The sequence below is a fragment of the Lycium barbarum genome, chromosome 3 (assembly GCF_019175385.1).
Source record: "Lycium barbarum isolate Lr01 chromosome 3, ASM1917538v2, whole genome shotgun sequence".
Taxonomy (NCBI): Eukaryota; Viridiplantae; Streptophyta; class Magnoliopsida; order Solanales; family Solanaceae; genus Lycium; species Lycium barbarum.
In genome coordinates this window covers 135,626,053-135,652,424 of record NC_083339.1, presented here as the reverse complement: position 1 = coordinate 135,652,424, position 26,372 = coordinate 135,626,053, and the positions used below count along the sequence as shown (strand labels likewise).

At 34.0% G+C, this 26,372-nt stretch overlaps 3 protein-coding genes across 5 annotated transcripts; 2 read left to right on the top strand and 1 right to left on the bottom strand.

Moving 5' to 3' along the window:
* The first annotated feature begins 3,411 nt into the window (after positions 1-3,411).
* Positions 3,412-5,241, top strand: LOC132632768 (protein NUCLEAR FUSION DEFECTIVE 2). Of its 2 annotated transcripts, XM_060348838.1 has the most exons (3): positions 3,412-3,586; positions 3,683-3,762; positions 4,628-5,241. In XM_060348838.1, the coding sequence occupies exons 1-3, from the start codon at positions 3,521-3,523 to the stop codon at positions 5,034-5,036; spliced, it is 555 nt and encodes a 184-aa protein (XP_060204821.1). In that variant the 5' UTR covers positions 3,412-3,520; the 3' UTR covers positions 5,037-5,241. The 2 variants fall into 2 exon arrangements, with proteins under 2 accessions (XP_060204821.1, XP_060204822.1); XM_060348839.1 differs by lacking the exons at positions 3,412-3,586; positions 3,683-3,762 and adding an exon at positions 3,831-4,385.
* Positions 5,242-13,980: 8,739 nt separating this feature from the next.
* On the top strand, positions 13,981-14,671 carry LOC132634247 (uncharacterized). Its single transcript, XM_060350528.1, has one exon. The coding sequence runs from the start codon at positions 14,029-14,031 to the stop codon at positions 14,431-14,433; it is 405 nt and encodes a 134-aa protein (XP_060206511.1). The 5' UTR covers positions 13,981-14,028; the 3' UTR covers positions 14,434-14,671.
* Positions 14,672-15,980: 1,309 nt separating this feature from the next.
* On the bottom strand, positions 15,981-25,100 carry LOC132632767 (RNA-dependent RNA polymerase 2). 2 transcript variants are annotated; one of them, XM_060348837.1, is made up of 4 exons: positions 24,769-25,100; positions 18,162-20,065; positions 17,301-17,451; positions 15,981-17,231 (listed from the first exon to the last, which is right to left on the bottom strand). In XM_060348837.1, exons 1-4 carry the CDS (start codon positions 24,922-24,924, stop codon positions 16,473-16,475), a joined length of 2,970 nt encoding a protein of 989 aa, XP_060204820.1. In that variant the 5' UTR covers positions 24,925-25,100; the 3' UTR covers positions 15,981-16,472. The 2 variants fall into 2 exon arrangements, with proteins under 2 accessions (XP_060204820.1, XP_060204819.1); XM_060348836.1 differs by having other exon boundaries at positions 24,476-25,098.
* Positions 25,101-26,372: the final 1,272 nt, after the last annotated feature.

The following is a 26,372-nucleotide window of genomic DNA, read 5'->3' as shown; positions in this document are numbered from 1 at the left end:
AAAATCCATTCCCCTCGATGTTTCTTATAGTCTGTGAATTGATAAGATTCACCTTCGACTTCACATAATTTACATAATTAATTTCATTTCATAGCAACTGCTTTAACACATTATGTCTCAAATACATATATCTATTTTTGCCATTCAAAAATTTATATTTCACTACAGTTATTGTCGCTTGACTACCACAATATATAGACACAAAAGATGTTGACTTTATTCCAATTGGAATACTCACTAAGAGGTCTCTTCAACATTTAGCCTCATCACCAACCAACTCCAAAAATTCACTATATTTAGTACCATAATTATAGTACCTCTCAAATATATATTTTTCCAAAATCGAGGAGCATAACATTATAAGACACCCCCTCACTCTCAAATATTTCAATCTAAACATAAATATATATAGATGAAAATTTGCGAACATCTTATCATCTCAAAACGTCTGATAATATTTGAATATAATGAAGACCATAAAAACTCATCAAATGGTGATTTAATTTGTCAAACTAAAATTCAACGGTCACCTTTTTTTCCTCATGTTTAATAAGAGCCATTAACGCCAATAAAACTAATCATTCAACACAAAAGAGTCAGTATGATGAACATCAAATTCTTATCTTTAAATTCAAATGTAAAACTGTCACAACTATTACATTTAAAAACCATTCAAATGATTGCAGACTAATATAATATCCAAATAACGTATACAATTAGGCATATAACAAATAATGATTTCATCATTAACACCACATAAAGATTATTGAAGGCGATTTAATATATTAAATATTCTGTTATAACTTTGCACAATTTGAATAGAGAGACCATTCAACTGGTTTGATAAGCTTTTAAAGCTACGTTTGAATTGTAAAATAATGCTCCATTAATATAATATTAAAGTAATAAATCTAGACAAAAACTCTGCAATATCAACTTTATCTATTTCAACAAGAGAAACTTGAACTTGTATTTTCTTAGATAAGAAAAACTAATATATCCAAGTCTAACTTACCATAAACTAAATGAAATAATCATGTAAACACAAGTACTAGCATTTTCACCTTGGAAGATATTAGGCACAAACAAATCATGATTACAAAATTCTTTGCCAATAAAAACATTGTTTTTGGTTAACACAATTACGAGGCTCAAAATAAACTTTCACCCCCACTTTTCCTAATAATCTCATAGAAACTAAATTGGTTTAAAAATCTTAGGAACATGCATATACCACCTCAGTTAGTGTCAATGTTTTTCCAAATATGTGTTCAAGAAGAGAATTTTACATTCCAAGAACTTGAGTAGTTCTAGAATCACCAACATAAATCAATCATTCTTTTTCTTCAACTTGGGTGTAGAACACAAAATTATTTTAGCACAAATATGCTTAGTAGCACCAAAGTCTAACACTCAATCTCTCACACTAGTCACAAGACTCGTTTGAGAAATGACCACAACAATTATATCATCCGCTTAGCCACACTTATTTTACTCAGCGGGATTATCATTTCTCCGAATCTTCTTTTACATTGAGAGATATAATGGCTTAGTTTGCCACACATGTAATTATAGAGCCCGTTTGGATTGGCTTATAAGTTGGTTTATAAGTTATTTTCAGTTTTTTTGAGTGTTTGGCTGGCCAGCTTAAAGTCATTTTATGCTTAAAATAAGCTCAAAAAAATAATTGGATCCATTTGACTTAGTTTATCTAAAGCAGCTTATAAGTTGAAAACAGCTTATAAGCCAAAAAAAATAAGTTGGACTACCCCAACTTATTTTTTTCAGCTTATAAGCTGCAAACAGCTTTAAGCTGTAAGCCAATCCAAACGGGCTCATAGTTATTTTCACAGAAGATTTTCTTATTGACTTTGTGTCAACTAACCACGTTTTCTTTTCTCCAAATATAAACATAAAATATTGTCATACCTTATTAGCCTTTCCAAGACATGCACATATAAAGTTCTCAGCCTCTTCTTGGTACTTCCCAAACACGGGTGCATGGTTACTGACATTTTCCTTGCCTTAGGAACTTAGCAGCAAGAGGCTGGCCAGCAGCAACATACTTGACGTCCCAGCCAAACTTGTCGTGGACCAACCGATTCTACCAAGTGCATCCCCATTGTCCCCCAAGTAGTTCATGTAATATTTATCGCTAGATGCCTTGTTGGAAATATTATAAACCGTATTCTCCGTAAGAATAGAGTATAAAAATATCCTTAAGATTGTTGGAAATTTTACGGAATATACTTCATCACGAACACTTGTAGGGACTTCTTTTTGTCACAACCACTTGTAAGGACTTCTTCTAAGCTTGAGGAAAATACTTGATCACGAACAATTGTAGAGAATTCTTCGTAGCTTGAGGCAAGCCAAGCTCTTCTAGTACAAAACTAGGAGCCATAATCTAACAAAGATTTCACAAAGTAGAAAACCAAACATAGAAGGAAGAATATATCTTTGTATGAATGTGTCTCACTCGTTTCTTTTTATCCCCAAAGCAAAAAAGTTGGATTGTTTATTTATAGGTAGAAGACCCACCAAAATAGACCAAATAATGTTAGAAAACGTTCATTCTTAAAGACATTGTAGTAAAGGTCATTCAAGTCATAGTAAAGACCCAAACATTAATCTGATAGCTAACAGCTCTAATTGTTAACAAAATAATGATTAGTCAAAACAATTAAGTAGTATATTAAAAACTAATTAATATGATATTAATAGTATGAATGTAGATATAATTTGGACCATTTCTTTTTGAGATACTAAATTCATTTTTTCACAACACTTGGAATAGAGAAAAGATGAAATGACTATCTTAGGAATCTAAGTTAGGAAAATGAGAAATTGTATTTAAATAGCTGTTTGATTGGAGTTTTCTAGTTGTAATTTAAGAGGAGATCAAGAGGGAGAGAGACAAGGGAAAAGAGAAATGTTTTTTTATTATATATACACACACCATTAACCAGCAGCGGTGGAGGGTGGTGGACGGGGTGACAGTAGCGGAGGGGAAGTGGTGGTTTGATGGAGAAAACGATTAGGTATTATATTTTTTTTATAAAAAAAAAAAAGAAAATTATAAGGCAAAATTCAATTTGTATGATATAAAATAAAAATAAAAATTATATACACACATGGCGTCCATGTGGATAAATGGGGACTCATAGTCAGCAATTCGTTCGTAATGAGGATAAATATAACAAGTTAACATAAGGGTAAATATGAAACAAAGCTCAAAAGGAGAGCAAATCTAAACTATAAATAATAATTGGAGGGTAAATTTGACACTTTTCCCTAATGATTAGCCGAAGGAGCAGGTAATGTAATGAGTTTACTTGAGGGCAAATACGGGTAAATATTTTGATGTCTATGGGTATTTTATGTTGTTTTCCCTATAATAATTTTGGCATAACAAATGCCCAAAGTAGTATAGTTTTCTTTTGTTCCTTTTTCATCCGAAGAGTAAAGTGGATTTACCCAATTTTTTCACCTCGACTCTTGTCGCCATCGACTAGGAAACATGTTCCATCTCCGGCAATTCATTTGCTTCATCTTACTTGCTTTCGTACTCTACTCTTCTCTTCAGGTAAAACCCTCTTTAAAAAATTGAAGAATAAAGTCTTGCTTATTCTTGTTGTAGTAATGTTAAACCCTAACTTGTATTTGACAACTTTCATTGCAGGCACAGGCAAATCCCTCTATCTCTTCAAGACCCACTTCCCGTTTCTCAATCGCTCTCCAAACCCTTCAAAGTCGAATCCAGTAAATTTCTCTCACTGTATTAATATCTATTACTCTCTCTATTTCAATTTATCTGTCTTATTACTTGCCTTTTTAGTATTTTTTCAAAAAAAAAAAAAATGTCACTTTCTATATCCAGTACTTCCTCTGTTCTACTTTATGTGGCACGATTCGAATTTTAGGAGTCAAAACAGTTTAATTTTGATCGTGAATTTGAGCATGACATCTTTTAAGTTTCTTAAAAATAAAATTTACATATTTAGAAACTACCGTAGAAAGTATTTTAAGTCACGATAATTGACAATTCAAATGTTTAAAAGATATATGAAAAAATTATGGTCAAAAGAAAGACTTGTTTGAATCTTGAAATCTGAAAGGTGTCACATAAATTGGGACAGAGGGAGTAACTCCTTAGCTTATTCTTAGTTTTCTATTACTACTTGCTGTCTCTACTGCTACAGTTTTCTTACTATCCTATTGTGTTACTGCGTATGTTTTATGATTGTTGTGTTTCTGCTTTACTTGAGCCAAGGGTCTATCAGAAATAACCTCTTTTTCTGCCAAGATCGGGGTAAGGTCTGCGTACACTCTACCCTCTCCAGGCTCCACTTGTGGGATTACACCGAGTATGTTGTTGTTGGGGAGTAAGTCCTTACACCTATCGTACATGACATTTTTAAGACCACTAGATTCAAAGGACATTTTGGTACATTACACACAAGATTCAAAAGTTTTTTTTATTTTCTTAAACTCCATGACGAGTCAAAATAAGACAACAAATTGAAGAGGAGGGAATCATAATTTTAAATTTTATTAATTGCTCTGTTCAGTTAGCCATACCCTGGTTGAAAACTGAGTTCCTGTGTATGAATACTTTTGCATTAAGGTACACATTTCAGGATGTGGAGTTACTGCGACGTGCGATGACGCACGCATCATACTCTGGAGAGAACAACAGAGCTTTGAGCATTTTGGGTGAGAAGGTAATTGAGGGTTCGGTTTCTCTGCAATTGCTCAGCAAGAACATCGATATGTCACCCAAGGATCTCAACCGGGCTATTGTGGATCTATCTTCCAATGTGGTAACATCGTGTGTTGCTGACGGAGAGCGCCTAGATTTGCAGAAGATAATCAGGGTATCACGGAAGACCAATTCGTCGGCTCCTGCAGTGGTTTGTGGTGCTTTCCGGGCAATGTTTGGAGCAATTGCGATTGACAAGAGTAGCTTGGATAGTGCTGGAAAGGTATTCTTGAGCGTTCATGGGAAAGGCATGGAGAAAGCTGTGGCGATGTAAGTAAAGTGATGTTGATGTTGATGTTGGCTGATATATTTCTAGTCAGAGGGAACTTTGTTTATTAGAATGTCTTAATGAGTTGCCAGCCACTCTGTGTTTAGCTTAGTATGTGCTATGTAACTAGTTGACTTGGTAATATTTAAACTTATGCTGTGTATCTAAATTGTTTGTGTGCACTGCAAGTGGAGACCTTTTTTTTATATAACCGAGAGATCCGCTGCGCATCGTTCAAAACACTCTGGTTCGAAGTTAATATCTTTTGAGGCGTAAAACTAGTATACATATTGACATGAGCCATCTGGGATAAGTGCATGCCCACTGTCTAGCAATCTTTTATTCAAACAAATGTTATTTTTCACAGAGATCATCCGGGTTTTATAATTAAGATATTGAAGCAGGTATGCTTTTTTGAAGTGGAAAAGATTACATTCTTCTCTTTGTTAATATTTAGAACATACTGGGGGCAAATTCCATTATTCCATATAATGGTAATGCCAGTAGGAGTTTGACATGATTTTTACTGGTGATCACAAGATTAGTCGAGTAAATTTATCATCAAAAAGATTAGTCTGAGTAAACGAATACTGTCTTTCCTTGTAATTTTTTAATTTATCAGATTTTCTGGTGCATTTTGCCAACTAATCTTGTCAATCAATACGTGTATTTTGATCATTTCGTAGATCAGGCTTTTATTACTATTTGAATCACTGAACATGACTGGAGGCGATAAGCAAGTGCCGAAATGCCCTACTCTATACATACATGAGTTGCCACTTTTCTATTATACTAGCAATACATGCCCGTGCGATACACGGGCCGAACATGCCTATTCACTTTAATTAGCCAGTCTCTAAGGTTTGTATTTTGAAAATAACATTTAAAAACATTCTAATTGTTATTATATATAGCAACATATACAAAATGTATATGATGGAATTAAGTCTATGAGATGGAAAGAGTCGGATTTTTTTCTCATTGTCATAACAATTTAAGTTGTTCATCGATGTGAAAAAGAAAATTAGTAAGAATATGAGGGAAAATTAATATTTTGATTCTAGATTTTTTCTTTTAAATTATTTAATATCTTATATGTATACCGACATGTTGATATCCATCTCAATTAACTAACTGTTCAGATCCAAATATAAGAACCATTGTTGTATATATTGGATTTTTTAAAAGCAAAACTAATAAAATATTTTTATTAAATTAATTAAAAAATATATTATAATTTTTTATATTAACAATTATAGATAAAAAAAAATTGTTACAAAGAAATTGAAATTAGAAAGATATATGTTATATCGAAAATCACCAAATTTTAATTCCGAAATGAAATATAAAGTAATACATTTTATAAATGTAAAGAAACAATAATCAGAGACTGCAAAAAAGTAAAATAAGTAAAGTATTGACAAAGAAAGAAAATGGGGATAAAAGTCACTCCCTCCCTTCACTTTTACTTGTCGACATTAACATATCAAGAAAAAAAATCTTCTTATTTTACCCTTCACATTAATTACTCATTTCCAAATCATTTTCTGAGGCTATTGAGACTATACACCAATAAATATGGATATTATGATAAAATATATATTTCATTTATTAATTCTTAAAGAACATGAAAAGTCAAAAGTGGACAAGTTATGTGTAGGAAAATTAAAATTGAAGTGCATACGTGTCTACATGAGAAGAGAATAAATACTCAGTAATATGACATATGTCCAAGTAGGATAAAAAAGTAGTTGGTTAAAGTGTATAATTTATATAATTTTTGGTACAAATTTGCATTGCTATTGTTCATTCTCTCTTCATGTTTAAAGTATTGACAAAGAAAAAAAATAGGGATAAAAGTTACTCCCTCCATTTACTGTTACTTGTTCACGTTAACATATCAAGAGAAAGAAATTTTATTCTTATTATTAATTTTACCCTTCACATTAATTACTCATTTTTAAATCATTTTCGAAGGCTATTGAGACTCACACCAATACAACAACAACAACAAAAACCCAGTGAAATCCCACAACGTGGGGTCTGGGGAGGGTAGAGTGTACGCAGACCTTACTCCTACCAAGGTAGGACGGCTGTTTCCGGGAGACCCTCGGCTCAATAAACACATAAAAAGAGGTCAGATAAGGCTAAGAGATTCAAAGCGATATGAAAATGAAGTAACGCAAGCGAAAGAGACTCACACCAATAAATATGAATATTATGGTAAAATATATACTCCCTCCGTTTCATATTACTTGTCACTTTCCCTTTTGCATGCCCCTTAAGAAATCATAAATAAAAGATGTATTTTACTATCTTACCCTATCTCTCTCCAATAAATACATTCTAATCAAAATTGACTATTTTCAAGAACATTTATTAGTAAGGGTAAGATGGGAAAGAATTAATTAACTTCATCTTGGTTTTGTAAATGAACAAGTAATTTGGACATATATTTTTAGTAATGTGGCCAAGTAATACGGGACAGAGAGGATAAGATGGGAAAAATTTAATTCATTTTATCTTGGTTTTGTAAATGAACAAGTAATTTGGACATATATTTTTAGAAATGTTGAGTACTTCATTTAAGAACAAGTAAAAGTGCACGGAGAAAATAAATATATGTCGGAGAATTAAAATTAAAGTGCATACGTGTATACATGAGGAGAGAATAAATATTCAGTATTATGACATATGTCCACGTGACATAAAAAAGTAGTTTAGTAATGTGGCCAAGTAATATGAGACGGATGGAGTACTTCATTTATTAATTCTTAAAGAACTTGAAAAGTCAAAAGTCAACAAGTATAAGTGCACGGAGGAAATAAATGTGTCGGATAATTAAATTTGAAGTGCATACGTGTATACAGGAGAAGAGATAAATATTCAGTATTATGACATATGTCCATGTGGGATAAAAAAGTAGTTGGTTAAAATGTATAATTTATATAGCTTGTGGTATAAATTTATATTGTTGTGTTAGTCCTCTCTTCACACTTATATATATTAGAAATATAAGCGTGGAGGAGGGACGAACATCGCTCCTCCAGCTTGTACCATGAGCTTCGCAAATTGTACACGCAATGATTTCTTGTACCATAAGCTATATAACTTGTACACTTTATCCAACTATTTTTATATCTCACATAGACATATGTCATAGTACTTAATATTTATTCCCTTCTCATGTATAGACGTATGCATTTCAATTTTAATTCTCCGACACATTTATTTCCTCCGTGCATTTTAACTTGTTCACTTTTAACTTTCCGTGTTCTTGCCGAATATTTATTCTCTTTTCATGTATAGACATATGCAGTTCAATTTTAATTCTCCTACACAAATTTATTTCCTCTGTGCACTTTTATTTGTTCACTTTTGACTTTTTATATTGTTTAAGAATTAATAAATCCCACGTGGATATATGTTATAGTACTGAATATTTATTCTCTTCTCATGTATACACATTTGCATTTCAATTTTAATTTTCCAACACATATTTATTTCCTCCGTGCACTTTTACTTGTTCACTTTTGACTTTTTACGTTTTTGCTGAATATTTATTTTCTTCTCATGTATACATGAATGCACTTCAATTTTAATTATCCGACACATATTTATTTTCTCCGTGCACTTTTACTTGTTCACTTTTGACTTTTTACATTATTTAAGAATTAATGAATGAAGTACTCCTTCCGTCCCATATTTCTTGGCCACATTACTTGGTTTTTCACGTTCTTTAAGAATTAATAAATGAAGTACTCTCTTCGCCCCATATTACTTGGCCACATTACCATACTTGATTTTTCACGTTTTTTAAGAATTAATAAAAATAAAGTACTCTTTTCGTCCATATTACTTGGCCACATTACTAAAAATATATGTCTATTTTTCTATTCTATATATTTTTCTTCTTTTCTATTTCTAATTTATGTAAGTGTGAAGAAAGGACTAACACAGCAATAGAAATTTGTACCACATGCTATATAAATTGTATATTTTAACCAACTACTTTTTTATCCCACGTGGCCGTATGTCATAGTACTAAATATTTATCTCTTCTCATGTATACACATATGCACTTCAAATTTAATTCTCCGGCACATTTATTTCTTCCGTGCACTTATACTTGTTGACTTTTGACTTTTCAAGTTCTTTAAGAATTAATAAATGAAGTACTCCCTCCATCCCATATTACTTGACCACATTACTAAACTACCTTTTTACTGAATATTTATTCTCTGCTAATGTATACAAGTATGCACTTCAATTTTAATTCTTCGACACATATTTATTTCCTCCGTGCACTTTTACTTGTTCATAAATGAAGTACTCAATATTACTAAAAATATATGTCCAAATTACTTATTCATTTACAGAACCAAGATAAAATTAATTAAACCTTTCACATCTTATCCTCTCCGTCCCATATTACTTGACCACATTACTAAGAATATATGTCCAAATTACTTGTTCATTTACAAAACCAAGATAAAATTAATTAAATCTTTCCCATCTTACCCTTAGTAATAAATGTTCTTGAAAATAGTCAATTTTGATTAGAATGTATTTATTTGAGAGAGATAAGAATAAAATAGTAAAATACATCTTTTATTTCTGATTTCTTAAGCGGCGTGCAAAAGGAAAAGTGACAAGTAATATGGGACAGGGAAAGTATATATTTTACCATAATATTCATATTTATTGGTGTAAGTCTCAATAGCCTTCGAAAATAATTTGAAAATGAGTAATTAAAGGGTAAAATTAATAATAATAATAATAAACACACACAAATATTCAGTCATTAATTCCATGGAAATTAATGGCCAGCCCCTTCTGCATGATTCTCCCCCCCTCTTCTTGCGTTGCGTAGCTTAATGGTCCCCATGATAAATAAAGGAATACAAGAAAAAGGATGACATGTATACAAATATGTACACCTATAATATATGCGTAATCGTTATCTTTATACACAATCAACATAATTGAAGTTTCATACTAATTAATAATTATCATATTGGTTTCTTTCTCTTGATATATTAATGTGGACAAGTAAAAGTAAACAGAGGGATGACTTTTATTCCCGTTTTCCTTCTTTGTCAATACTTTAAACGTGAAGAGAGGACGAACAATAGCAATGCAAATTTGTACCAAAAGTTATTTTAATTCTCATGCACATAACTTGTTCACTTTTAACTTTTCACGTTCTTTGAGAATTAATAAATAAAGTATATATTTTATCATAATATCCATATTTATTGGTATATAGTCTCAATAGCCTCAGAAAATGATTTGAAAATGAGTAATTAATGTGAAGGGTAAAATAAGAAGATTTTTTTTTTCTTGATATGTTAACGTCGACAAGTAAAAGTGAAGGGAGGGAGTGACTTTTATCCCCGTTTTCCTTCTTTGTCAATACTTTACTTATTTACTCTCCTTTGCAGTATATGATTATTGTTTCTTTACATTTATAAAATGTATTACTTTATATTTTCATTTCAGAATTAAAATTTGGTAATTTATGATATAACATATATCTTTCTAATTTTGATTTCTTTGTAACAATTTGTTTTATCTATAATTGTTAATATAAAAAATTATAATATATTTTTTAATTAATTTAATAAAAATATTTTATTAGTTTTGCTTTCAAAAAGACCTATATATACAACAATGGTTCTTATGTTTGGATCTGAACAGTTACTTAATTGAAATGGATATCAACCTGTCGGTATACATATAAAATTAAAGAATTTAAAAGAAAAAATTTAGAATCAAAATATCAATTTTCCCTCATATTCTTACTAATTTTCTTTTACATTGATGAACAACTTTAATGGATTGGACTCCTCTCCATTTCTCTTCTCTCCATTTTCCCCAAGTTCTATCTTTAATTAGAGACACATGGCATGAGTTAGAATTAATGACTAAGATTTAATTGACTAAAACAAGGTCCTAACCATGATTACATAATTAATAACTTATTCATAATTATATTAGAATAATTTTCTCTCTCTTCCTATTTACTTTTCCTACCCAGTAAAATATATTTTCTGATTTATCCGATTAGTTTTTGCCACTTATTTTTTTCCCCCTAATAGACCCAATATTCAATTGGTGATATTTTTCATTTTTTCAATTATGATGCTTACTAATTTACATAATATAGAGCCCATTATTCAATTGGTAATTATATATTTTCAAAAGAGTTGTCTATATTCTGGAAAATATCACCATTAAAGTGTTGTCATGATTGCAAAAAAAGATGGAATATTAAAATAGGAAGAGAGAGAAAATATTTTAATATATTTATGGATAAGTTATTAATTATATAAACTATGGTTAGGGCCTTGTGTTTAGTCAATTAAATCATAGTCATTAATTCTAACTCATGTCATGTGTCTCTAATCTAACATAGAGCTTGGGGAAAATGGAGAGAAAAGAAATGGAGAGGAGTCCAATCCAACTTTAATTGTCATGATAATGAGAAAAAAGTCCGACTCTTTCCATCTCAAAGACTTAATTCCATCAACTCCATCTTTTAATTATAACTAAAGACATGGTACATAAAATACATTTTGTATATGTTGCTATAAATAATAACAATTTGAATGTTTTTAAAAGTTATTTTCAAAATACAAGCTTTAAAGACTGGCTAATTAAAGTGAATAGACATGTTCGGCCCGTGCAGCACGCGATGTATTGCTAGTACACTTGATATTGCTTTTCAATATTTCCTAGCACTACTCTAGTACTCTGTAACAACAGGAGTTGTCTTGCCTTCTAATTAACAAAATCCATTAAGAAGGTCGGGCTAACATGAAGAAAATCAGTATTATTGTCAAACACATTTCATTCTCAATAGATGTTCTGCTAAAGCACTATTTTGTTCAAGCAGATCGTTCAGTTTATGGTTAGTCAATGGACAATCATTTTTTTGATAGCAATATCCGGTAGGGACAAGGTGTAACATGTTACTACTAGTCTATTTGAGTTTGGTAACACTTACCATCTTTATGGGCAAAGTATGTCCAGATGATGAGACTTGATAGTTGCTTTTGCTAGCTCGGGATGTAAGTTTGAGTCTATAGAAATATCTTGCTTCAAGACTTATCACCGGCAGCTTAAACTTGTCTTTATGTATGAGAGAGATTAATCAAAATTCAGATTTTGGTCGCTTTCTTGACAAACAACCTACGTCGGATCTTTTGTAATCCTTGTGAAACATTCTTGCGTTTATTTCAGATGTAGTTCTATGTTTCTTTTCTCTCTGTTGACAATGATTAGACCTTTTTTGCTCGCTATGAATAGGCTGGATGCCATCTTACTCATTGCTTATTAGGTACATTAGAAATGTAGTACAATTTGAGTATCTTCACTTGTAGCATTCTTGTTATCATTTACCGTAAGCTTTTGCTAACTATTCAAAAGCTTTCAAGTACTATCAAAATGAGCAAGAATCTGTGACTACTCTAAGCCTACTTGCCTTTTGAAGTTTCAAGTTGATGATTGATCTTTCAAGTACTTTACTCACGGTTAATTTTATGCACCCCCAACTTGATAGTTTTTGATGCTTAGGTGGCCGGTGCCATCTTTTAGCATCAATATGAGTTGGAAACTAAATCACATTTACAAGCTGATAAAGTAAAAAAGATTGATATCTTTGTCCTTGCTTTCTATGCCATTGGGAAAAAAGATTGATATCTTTGTCCTTGGTTATTTATGCCATTGGAATTTGACATCACCTGATACTTAGTGCATGTCCATTTCACATTTCTCAACATGGTGTGCTTTTCTGTGTTGTTTTAGGCTTGTACTGACTTAAATAATGTCTCTGCTAAGGATGAAAAGCCACATTAGAAAATCATCTGAACGTCTTTATGGTTTAAAGCAGGCCCTTCTGTTGTTCGATCTTATCTGTTTGTCATCTGAACCTTAAGCAAACCTTGACTTCAATTGGTCGGGAATCTGACGAGTGGTTTCTTCTTTTCATTTTAGATTTTTTTTTAATAAGGGTGACGTCACCTCGTTCTGTTGATTTTACATTCTAATCAAAATCCAGTGAGGAGGATCCACAAAAAAGAAATTAAAAAGCTGAGCGAAAAAAAAAAGAGGCCCCTTCATCAGTTAGAAAAAGAAGATTATCCATTGAAAGTTTCTACAAAAACACTTGATTCCTTGTGCATAATGCATAATTATGTGTTGGAGAAGCGTAGCAGAATATTGTGTGGTGCTCAACCCATCTTCAATAACAAGGCTGGATATTTGTACAAAAAGCCAGGATTGATATTTAATATTTTAATAATGGAACAGCACTCCATCAAATTTTTTTTTTTCAGAAGAAAAGAAAAAAAAAAAAGTGTTCCTAATCTTACACGTAGCCAGGGGCTGATGCCACCATTTGGCATAATAATGAGTTCCGTATTTTTTTATGCAAACATAAATTTATATATGAAAATTTATTAATATATAATTTACTTATATCTATTAATGTTTAAAAAATTATATATTAACAAATATTAGATTTAAGCTTATAATTTATGAGTATAATAATATAATTTTAAAGACTTTAAAGATAGAATTATCAAATTTAAATTTTAGATTCGTATCTTTTCGAAACACTGGAGATTACATTATTGTTGTCGTGGTCTTTTGGCAACACGAAATACAATTTGAGGGAATAATGTGTGTTTGTCCCTAATTTTGCAAATAAAGCCACTGACAGGTGGTGACAGCTGATTAGAGTAGCTGTACATACGTGAACTACTTGAGTGAAGTCCCCTTAAAAATATCCACAGAGCCGGTCATATCTCCAAGAATATACTCAAAATAAGCAGTAAACCTATATTATTTTAAACCGGCAATTCCCAGTGCCAGTCACCCCTTGACAGTTACAGCTTTACATAGGACAACCCTCCCACTATAAAACCCTGAATCCTATGCCGCTTTATATAATAAAAAAAAAAAAATATTCCTACATTGAAAAAAATATTTAGCTATGGAGGGACGTGAATTTACACACGCATATGCAGAGCCAAGGGATGAGACAACATCAGAACAGCTATTCCAAAAACGGCGTTGCTGTTTTTTCTTCCCGTCAGTAAAAGAAGGTACTGTTTGGCTTAAAGGAATTAACGTTGTAAAGAAGTTACGTGAGTGGTCGGAGATTGTAGCTGGTCCAAGATGGAAGACTTTTATACGGCGTTTTAATCGGAATAAAAATGGGACACATGCGAAATACCAGTATGATCCTTTAAGTTATGCATTGAATTTTGATGAAGGGAATAATGGAGAGGAAGATGATGAGTATGGGCTTAGGGATTTTTCGACCAGGTATGCTTCTATTCCGGCGTCGGCTAGAGGGTCCATGGATTTGGGCAGAGATGGGCCTAATTTTGTCTGATTGGACCAATAGCCCACAAAGAGTTTCAGTGGGGGAGAATGTGTGGTGGTGAAACATCAGAGTCCACAGGTCATTATGGCTGGTCTTTTTTTCGTAATTGAACTGTATAATCGATTGATATACTAGTATATTTTAGTATTAGTTTTATACATTGCTAATGAGTTGGTCATTTTGTGCATAAATAAAGATATTGAATGATAAATGAGGGATTGGAGGAACATGCAAGTTTTGTACTTTATTATTGCGGTATTATTTATTTTTGGGAAATGGTTAGATTTGTCCCTGCACTATTTTAGATTGAGTAACTGTGTTCTTGGACATAGGTTAAACTTTTAGTGTAATATTACCTACAACATTAGGAAATAATTTCATTTTTTTCGTTGACCCTTAATGCCTAATGGAATTCCATTTTGAAGGAATTTTTATATCATACTAGTAAGAAATTGAGGGGTAAAGTTTGGACCTCTTTCTTTTTAAGAATTTAATTAGACATGTTCGTTCATGTTTGAGCTTCATTATGGTAAGGGGAAATATAAGATGATCTGATGACGTTAAGAGTATGAGGACAGCCCGGTGTACAAAGCATCTTGTGTTAGCGAGGTTGGACGAAAGGTCACACCCCAAGGGTTTTGATGTCAACCTATCCTAAATGCAAGTATTAGTGGTTGCTCCCATGGTTCGAACTTATGACCTACAGGTCACATGGATATAACTTTACGTTGTTCTTAGGCTCCCCTTCAACGATAAGGGTATGAATGAACAAAACATAATACAAGGATGAAACTGAATAATTTCGAATAGCACGACAAATTTGGACCTTTTAGCTTTATCATTCCTTTTTTGTTTGGAGATAAAGATTTAATGGATGAAAATATAGTGTTGTTCATGGAGTTATCAATTTTACGTAGTATGAATGGACAAAAGTGCAATGAAATTAAGTAATATTGAGTGATTTCGACTAGACAACGATAAATTTGGGTTTTTTTGCTTATTGTTCCTTTTTGTTAGGAGATAAAGGTTTAATGGATGAAAAAAAGTGTGCAGTTCATGGAATTGTCAATTTTACAAAGTGGAGATAGTCCACCTTATCCAAAAGAAAAAGAACACAAAGTGGAGATAAACCTTTGCCTTTCTCCCCTCCTAATTTCTATAATTTCTTTTTGGGGTTTTTTCTCTACTCCACCAACTTGTCAAGCACTAGCATTGCGCAGTGTTTCCAGTTTTTTTATTTCTAAAAAATTAAGTTCATTCGAAGAAGATAAGGAGTTCTTGGTAAGATAATATAATTTAGAAACCTGGATAAATAGTGGCCCCTCAACTATAACATAAGACTTCCATTTGCTTTTTTACAGTTATTATAAATGAAAAAAGGCACGCAATAGCTTAAACTATTGTTCCCTTGGAATAGTTTAAATGTGCTCAAGTTGATTCGAACATTACTGCTATTAGAAAGATAAGAAAAAGAAAGCGAGCACGAGCTTCCTTTTTGTTTAATTGGAACCTACACTTGAATTCAGAAACATTTCTGACATGTTTGACAAAAGAAATAGCACGAATTTCCCTTCGAATGGATGGGTCTTTAATTTTGCCTATCAATACTAGGCATGAGTTCTTTAAGAACAAAAGTCATGCAGGCATAATTTATAGAATATTATGATGCGAAAATATAAAATTATGCGAAAAAGTTACTTGTTATGAGGGAAAAAATATTAAACATCAGCACAAAATAGGGGCATAAGTGCCACTGACCCCGTCTGACATCTATGAGCACAGAAATGTTGCATGTCGCTATCATGCTCATGTTTGTTCCATTTCGAGGGTCTCCAGGAAATTAAGATCAATTTTGTATGAAGACTGCCGTGATTCCAAAGCAATTACACATCTAATTGTTAGGTACAGGTGCATGATTGCTTTTATAGTGATCAACAGCAGATTTGAGTTGATGGCACTTCTGGCATGAGAGTTAAAAGTCTACATTAGGATTACACATTTTTCTTGGTAAGCCAGGATACACAAAAGTTTGCCAGCATGGTTGAAAACTAGGGGTTCATTTTGCTGGTATTACGCGACTTTATATCCAGCAAAATGTCACCAACAACCCAGGGAAAGCCCAGACAATTAGCACTTCCTTGGCAGTAATTAGGATGATAAGTAACATGATACCATGCTGATGCCAATTTCTGATGATCATCCTCCTTGCAGCAACCAGTGAACCATCCTTTGACCTCCTTCCGTAGACTTTTGGCAGAAACCAAGATGCGATCTTTTAGCTCAAAATACCTCCTGTTGTCCCGCTTCAAATACTCAGACTTCTGGCACAAGTTGCCCGTCAGTATCTCAACCTCCTTCTCTGCTCCATAGTAGTTGAGTAAGCTGCTCATTTTATCCAAGTACATTTCTTTGTGATTTTTAGCATTTTCAAGGAAATCCTCATAACCTTCTACTAAAAGGTCATGATCATAAGCATCCTGGATAGTGCAAAGGTCATCTGCGTTCCTACGAACAAAAGACTTGACAATACCACGATAAAGCTTTCCTAGTACCCCTTCAGAAATATACATGGGTTTGTCCCACCTCTCCATGAAATCAGGAAACTCTCTTGGTTTTAAATACCTTGGCATCTCAGCTGCAGCTCCAGTTTTTGCAAAGTCCACAGCCATAGAGTGAAGGGTTGCTAACTGGAGGCATTTTGGATTCAGAGCTTTATCTGGTTCACGATCTGCATGAACCAAATGTGCGGTAGAGATCGCACCTAGAGTATCGCTAATCATGTAATCAACGAAAAATCTCTGAATTTCCTGCAAAAATCAGAGAGGTATTCAGAAATAAGGTTTCTTGACTATTTGAAGAAATAGTGTTCAAGCTACCTCTAGAGTGACTTCATGATCCATTATACGAGGTCTTCGCCCAGTGTAGTCCATGGGTGTCACAGTTTGTTTAGGAATGAGATTTTCATCCCAGCTTATGAAATAAAGATCTCCATCAAGATCACCACCAGAGCATTCATTTGGATGAGGCCTGTACATGACAATTCACTACTCTAAGTACTCTACAAGAAAAAATGTCGAAAGCAGACCTCTGCTCCAAGACTAGCCAACTCTCTATTCATGCCTCTTTTCAACTCTTTACACATGCTAAAATTTCACGATGAAATATTTTATGACGAAAAAACATGAAAGACAGTCTTTGTGAAAGGGCAACGAAAACAAACGTTTCAGTGTTCAAGCAAGCCAGTTATCATTAACAAAAATCTATCACGGAAGTGTGGCAGCTGCATATACACAATAGGGTAAAGTTTGTGGTATAGCTTCATGATACCTGAACACCTCCAAAAAAAACATTGTAAGTAATATCATAGAATACATGAACCTCTAGCAAAAAAACAATAAAAAAAAAAAATTATATTCAGTGCAAATTTTTGAGGAAGATGTATTCAGTGCAATTACTAGAACCTATTAGTACTTACAACAAGTACTACACCTCAATCCCAAGGTAGTCAGGGTAGGCTACTAGAACTGATTTAAAAAGAATAATAGAACCTATTAGCACTAGCCACTTACTTTCTGTCCTAGTTTTATGATTCCAAAACTTTGCAAAGAGACTGGAAAAGGGCAGGGTATGGTAGACGAATCAAATTATGTAAATAGTTGGGATATGAAAGTTCCACTAAATATAGTGTACTGAACATTTTCTGCTCAAATATCATACATTGAGCATTTAAACTCTACCTTTCTCCTTTCTGAGGAAAAATAATGCAATCCACCCAGGCCTTTTCCTCTAATGCCACCTCATACACAGCATCCAGTACTCTTATATCTCCTGGATGAAGACAAGGGTTTTTTGTTACTACAACCTTGCCTCTTACTACTGCAGTTTTTTCATCCACCTTCTCAAAGAAATTCTGGGGACCATTTTGTAGCTCGGCCTTATTCATGGTTATTCGTACATAAACCTGGCCATAATCCAATATACCTGTTTCATCTAGGCATCCTACTAGAACTCGCCCTTTTGGGATGAATATACGACACCTACTTCTTAGGTCAGAAAGCTGATTCTCAAAATGTGATTGAAGCATCATCGAAAGATAAGGCTCCAAATTGGGTGCGTATCCTTGAAGCAACATCCTCATCAAGATTTTTTTTACGTCTCCACCACCTATACTCTCCAAAACATCTAAAGCTGCCTCGTTAGTGGTCAACATCTTGCCCAGAAGAAGGAGATGATTATCTAGCAGTTCTTCTAAAGCTTTATCCTCAACTCCCAAAGTAGATAAAAGGATAACAATCTCCCGGTTGAGATAGCAAGGCATGGCGTCACTCCACTTGGTAATATTAAGCATCCTGTTCTTTGATTCAAATTTGAGCATACTGCCACGAAGTGACAGCTTGCGGAAGGAATTACGGTCAACAGCTATCACACCTTTATAACCACCATATCGTATTTGAAATGCTGATGGGATATCATCCAATCCACATTTTTCAGCAACTTGTCTGGCAAAAGCTTGGGAAATCTTTCCAATACCATCTGAGAAGCAATAAGTAACACCATCAGAGGTTACTTCAATATCTGGAAGAATCTCAACATGCTGCGGTTGGACCTCCATTGTTTGAAAAGAGGTGCTAAACAACTGACCCATCCTTGCAGCACATTTCGAGACACTACGAATCTTGTTGAAGCACCCCATCCACTCTCTGATATCTTCTGCCTTGACATATTCATTAGAAGCAAACATCCAAACTGAATTTGAGCGTAGCTGACTGGCCGAGAATGCCAGGAAAAAGAATCTTTTAGTTCCAATAACAATCCCTTCTCGAAGGATAGACAAAATCCGATGATATATTTTTGTTCTGTAAGGTTTTGCAAAGATACCTTGTTCAACACTCATAGAAATGGCATTAGGAGAAAGTTTACTCCAATCCTCTTCTACAAAAGTTACTCTCAAGAAATCAGAAGCATGTGATGCAAAGTTCTTCACGATGTAATTGGAGGTTTCAAGCTCTGGACCCAAGCAGTAAATCTTTGATGGTGTTACTAAGACTCTGTGAACACTCATCATGTTATGATTCACTAACCTGCTGTAAGATGATGAAGGTTGGTTCTTACTGCTTTTACCCGAAACATGCAATCGTGTCTTGATGAATGTCACAGGCTCGAAGCAGGTTGACTGCAACTTCTGCATTTTTTGAAGGAACATCACTGCAGTATCCAATTCTAATTTGCTAAGAACTTCAATGAGATCAGTATCAACAGCACCAAGACTAATTTTTTGAGCATGTACGAGGGAGTTAAGCTGGAAAAGGATCTCGTATGGTAGCTTCAGATCTGATCGGAAACTCACAAGGGGAACGAATTCAGAAGCAGAATAAATATCTCCAACTTTAACCAGAAATAGATGTATCACATTGTTGTTGTAATATGGCAAACTAGAAAGCAAATCTGAACTTAATAATCTGTCTTCAATTTTCCAACAAAGAGAAGATGAACATCCGATAGACTTTATGCCGGAAAAATCAGTTGTCCGAACCCAAAGGAACTCACAATCTTCCTTGCAGATATGATACCGGTCAGCACTGAACTTGGAAGCAACAGCGGTTCCAGAAACTCTTTGGTATAGCTTGGGTGCATGTTTTAGCTGAAAGCAAAACTACTGAAATGAAAATGACAAACTTGATTTGTTTCTTTTTTCTAATAGATTTTTATAGAAGATCGTAAGCCAATTCTAACCCATCAAGATACAATACATACTGGAAGGTAATAAGTGGTCCAATTTTTCAAAAAAAAGAAAGGAAAAAAAAAAAGGGAAGGTACATATCGCCCAAAGAAATAGCTTTTGCCTCAGAAATAAAGGTTAAAGGATCGAAAAATTCAGCGATGCCAAGATTTCATTTCAGCAAAATGTTACTCCATTACCCGTCAGAGGATTTTCACTTTATCTTTTTGGTTTTCTTACGAAATTTTGTTTCTCTTTTCAAGGTTATGTCAGGGGTATTTTTACACAAAGTTCACTCAGGATAGGATATCATCTATCGTTGTATTTTATTGCATGTATCACATACATAAATGAAAAAAAAAAAAAGGGTTATCCCTTTGTTCTAATGGATTATTGGAAAAAATTAAACTCAGACTTCTTTAGAAGTCGGAGACTAGTCAATACATAATAAAAATGTTCTTAGACCAAATAGTGACAGAAGCATCCATGACACATGCACAATCCCATCTAATATAACATGCCACGACTATAGCCTTATTAGCCCGAGTTATTGTTAATACTTTTACTGATCCTTCCCTACCTTTTCAATTTAAAAAATGGCTTTTAGTGATCTAGCATCCAAGTACTTCAGACTCCTCCTGTTCATTAGTCAAAGCTGCCGCAGACTTTTGGTAGGATCATTCGAAAACTATTCAGAAACCATGCAAATTGCGCAAACTGTATAATCTGTATACAAGTTTCGTTAAAAAAAATCAAAAGGTAACTGGTTCCCTCAATTCAAAACAGCAGAAGAATGCTCTGAACAGTATTGATTCCTCTTTCTAAGTTTTACCTCTGACTTTCTATATAATATAACTTTTCCTTCTCTTCACTATGTAATATCCTTGACGTTGCAATGTAACTAAAGGTCTAAAAATGTCGTAACATCTAATTTTAGAGTGAAAGTGAAACACACTACAACATAATATGTTTTCCCGGAACACACTTAAGTCACATCTTCCCCAAAGCATGTGCAGCTCACAATCTGCACAGATTTTGCAGCTTATTTTAACTTATGAATGACTATTAGAGGTCATTTGGTAGGATGCATTAGAGAAAATAATACATGCATTAACTTTGTGTATTACTAATCCCTTGTTTGCAGGGCCGAATCTAGGATTTCTGGAACATGGGTTCACCACTTAAAAAGGAAAGGAGGAGAAAATGTATTAAGAGGGACTTGATCCCTAGTCCTTTAGGTAAATAACCATTTAGCCTTTTAATAGTATGGGTTCCAGCAGATAGTATTATACTAATTTTAGAAAATATATACATAAAATATCTAGTTTTTCAGAGAGACCATGTGTTCACGTGGCCCAAATATAGTACCTAAAATCGCCTCTGCTTGTTTGGTATACTTTTTCAACATATGTATAACTAAAGTATTAGTTACTTTAGTTATACACTCTATTTGGTACTATCCTATGTATAACTAATACATAGCAAACCATGATATTAGCAGTACAAGGGTTTTTAATACATGCATAAACATGATTAAAGACGCAATTGCCCCTGAAGTCCCTCAAAACCTTTTCCAAATCCTTTCCACCGTATGATTGCAGCCTAATCATCTTCTTCTTCAGTTTCTACTTGGGTTTCCTCTTCAGAAATCAAATTCACAAGGTCCGATTTACAAATTTAAAATAAAATTAAATGCAGAAGGAAATAGGGAAACTTATGAGGCAAATCTATACACCCACATAGTAAATCTAGTGTCTTACAAAACATAAATGAAGGCTCAAAAGAGAGAGAGGAGGAGGGGGGGGGGGGGGGGGGGGGGAGACAGAAGAGGTCACGGTCAAGGTGCGTGGAAAACGAATGCATTTTTTTAAAGCGAAGTTCATGCCAATTTGCACTTTGATAAGTTAAGAAATCACGCAACTGTTTTGGAAACCTACTAGTTCAATTAATTAATTTACGGTCGTTCTAATATAACTGCTACAACAAAAATAGTAGTGGAAGAGAGAGTAAAACTGCTGCAATAAAAATAGTGTACAAAGCTAAAGAATGTGGAGGGTATTTTTGTGAACAAACATTTTTTTTTCAGAAACTATGCAAGTCGTTAATACACCAAACTAAACAATAGATAAGAAATAATGCCGGCATAACTAACGCCACCATAACTAATCCCAACATTACTGATACACCTTATTCAACGCTATTCTTCTACACCCTACCAAACGACCCCTTAATTGCATAGACAACCAATACTGTCCTTCTCCTTCAAGTTGGAGATTCTCCCAAAAGAAAATGTGCAACTGCAAGTGAGGAAGAAGAAAAACATTTTTTATGAGATATAACTTTATAGGCCACTCCATAAAGGTTATCCTTGCATCCTTACTAAATCATACAATGTGCTTTTGGGCTAATTGATACAAATAAAAAATGGAACTGGATGTAGGAGGTTTTGACTAGCGTGCAAGGGTGGTACGTTCATGTAGTTGTTGGGTTCAATAAGAAAACTCAGTTGGTTATACGTTTGGGGATTTAACCTAAGTTGCTCGGACTCGGGTGTCCGATACGGGTGAGGATCTAGAGGTCGGATCCTTCATGATCTAAATTTTAAGATTCGGGGATACGGAATCTTATGAGGCAAACCTATACACACACATAGTAAATCTAGTGTCTTACAAAACATAAATGAAGGCTCAAAAGAGAGAGAGGCGCCGGGGGGGGGGAGGGAGAGAACAGAAGAGGTCACGGTCAAGGTGAGTGGAAAACGAATGCATTTTTTTAAAGCGTAGTTCATGCCAATTTGCACTTTGATAAGTTAAGAAATCGCGCAACTGTTTTGGAAACCTACTAGTTCAATTAATTAATTTACGGTCGTACTAATATAACTGTTACAACAACAATAGTAGTGGAAGAGAGAGTAAAACTGCTGCAATAAAAATAGTGTACAAAGCTAAAGAATGTGGAGGGTATTTTTGTGAACAAACATTTTTTTTTAAGAAACTATGCAAGTCGTTAATACACCAAACTAAACAATAGATAAGAAATAATGCCGGCATAACTAACGCCACCATAACTAATCCCAACATTACTGATACACCTTATTCAACGCTATTCTTCTACACCCTACCAAACGACCCCTTAATTGCATAGACAACCAATACTGTCCTTCTCCTTCAAGTTGGAGATTCTCCCAAAAGAAAATGTGCAACTGCAAGTGAAGAAGAAGAAAAACATTTTTTATGAGATATAACTTTATAGGCCACTCCATAAAGGTTATCTTGCATCCTTACTAAATCATACAATGTGCTTTTGGGCTACTTGATACAAATAAAAAATGGAACTGGAAGTAGGAGGTTTTGACTAGCGTGCAAGGGTGGTACGTTCATGTAGTTGTTGGGTTCATTAAGAAAACTCAGTTGGTTATACGTTTGGGGATTTAACCTAAGTTGCTCGGACTCGGGTGCGGGTGTCCAATACTGGTGAGGATCTAGAGGTTGGATTCTTCATGATCTAAATTTTAAGATTCAGGGATACGGATCCAGTTATGGATACAGGTGCGGGGATTCGGCTACAACAAATTCAAATATCTAAAAATAGAGTTATAAAACCTAAATTATGAGATATTATGTCGAAAACTTGAGGAAAAAATATTGATCAAGGGGAGAATCCAGGAAGGAGATAAAAGGAAAAGGAGTGACATAGAAATTTCTAGATACAAGGTATCCATTTTCTTCAATTTCACCTTAGCTTTTGTTTTGATTAAAGAAATCATTGAATCTGTCCCCAATTTCTCCGAAGATTTTGGTCAAAGTATCCAAAATCGGTTGAATAGATCGGGTACGGATCCCACACCCACACCCGTGTCGGCGGCACGGAAAGTGAAGAGTCCGAGTAACATAGGATTTAAAGCCTTAATCCCGGATACTTTCACATTAGTAGTTTCCATTAACCATTAATCTCAGTTGATTTTCTTTTATTGAGACTCCGTCCTCGTGATTTAGTGATTGTGTGTGTTCAGCTGAGCATGCTTTGAGCTCGTGCTACTCATCTATTTCTTCTTATTTAAAGCATTGTAACTCAATTTGTAGAGCTATAAACAGCTCTTACCAATAGTTTCTACAGCTGATCTTATACTCTTCAATTTTTATTTTCTTCTTCAACCCTTGAGATTGTATCACTATTAATAGACAGATACACACACAAAAACTCATACTATAAACAAAAATCACAATACTAAGAAAGCACTGAACTCCTAGCACTTGCCACATTAACTCTTGCCAAACCCTAGATGTGAAAAATAACTAAAAATTCCAAAAATGGGTAACAGAAAAATCAAACCTTCAAAAGAAGTGCAGGTTTTTCATCTTCCAAAGAACACTCAGACGCCTCAGCAATGTCACTAAACTGTACTTCCAACCTATAACACTCCCCAGCATCACTAACCCAAAATTCAAGACTCTTTCTTTCAGGCATAATCAATGTCTTAACATCTCCCCAACTCTCCAAAACCTCCATTAAGTCCTCCTTCACCATTACCCCACTATGCAAGATTCCATTTTGAAACCTGTATTTAGGTTCAACAGGCCTGGAAATAATATCATCAAAAGAGGAAACAAGAACGAGTTTGTAACCTTTAAATACAAGCTTCCCTTGTTCTGATAGTAATAAAGATTGTGACTTTGCTTCCAATGTTTCAAATTGGACTCTACCATGACCTCTTGATTTCCAATTCTTGTGTTCTGAGAATATATCGCAAGCAAAGACTGCTCCTTTACCAATTGAAGCATCGAAAAAATCGAAAAGATCTTTGGCTATGGCAGATTGAGGTATGTTTGTCACCTTTACAGTTGTTGTAGCTCTCTTCTCTATACCCATGGTTTGGCAATGGCGAGTTGGAAAGCTCAATGGGGTTTTTAAAGGGTTTCTCCTTTTTCTTTTCGTCCCTTTTCTTTTTGTTTTTGTCCAAACAAACATGTGTCAAAAAAGTAAGAAAGAAATATTACTCCCCATACTTTAATTTTTGGATGTAATATCACTTGTGGAATTTATTTTCCTCATTTTCAGGGACTTATTTTCTTACAAAAAATGATTTTTAAAATACTTTGACCAACAAAACATGAAAAAATTGAAATCAAATGTTTTCCTCCCAAACACACCCAGTATGACTAAATTCACGATCAAAATACAAAAGTTTAACTCTCGAAATCTAAAGTATATATTTAATCGTTATTTGCTAATAATTTTTTTTTGGTAAGTAAAGATTTTATTACCAAAAGTAAGACACACACAGCTCAAGGAAAAAACAAAATTGTACAGGGATATTGAAATGCACTGAGACTGGACATTGCACCCCAGCACTAAGCATTCACTAGCTTTCACTGTTAATAACTCCTACCTCCTGCCATCCTAACTACAAAATTTTACTGCATGCTACTCTCAACTTGCTATTATAGGACACTACCTAAGAGTGTTCACTAGCTTCAAATTCTTCCTTCCTTTAGCAAAGATCTCTTGGATTACCATTGCTCACAATTTGATCACCTTGTTTCTGCTTTGCTTGGAATATCCTGAGATTTCTTTCTTGCCACACGTAGTAGATACACCCAGCTAATGCCATTTTGTATATCTCCTCCCTTGGCCTTCTTCGGTTCTTCCTTTCACTTGGCAAGTGGCCCAAGCTAGCTCATAATTCTATTCCATTGCTCTTCTTTGGATACCTTGCCATTGCAACAATTCTCCCATACTCCAGCTGAATAGACACATTTGAAAAATAGGTGGTGAACATATTCTTTCTTGTCATAACATAATGGGCATATCACCTCATTTGTTATCCCCCATCTCACTAATCTATCTCTCGTAGGTAGACTTCCATGAGCAGCAAGATAGAAGATAAGAAACCCATCTATGCAAGCCTAGATTATGGCAAAACAGTTTCCACCAGTAGATTTTCTGAAATTTCCCTCTCATCTTCAAATATGTGGACTTTATAGAGAATGCAGGGATGCTCAGGAACTGTTCAGTGCTAATTCCAGCATCCTGCAAGTACTTCTTCGCATGAAAGATTGTCCTAATAATCACCCATGATGCTTGTTTGACTTCATCCTCCCACGAGTCCTATTCTTCCCATAATAAGTGTGAACGCACTGCCACTGCACCCATAATTTGTCATTTTTCTGGTGCAAGTTCCATAGTAGTTTGGTTATTTGCTAATACTAAAACTGGCAATTTTTACCTA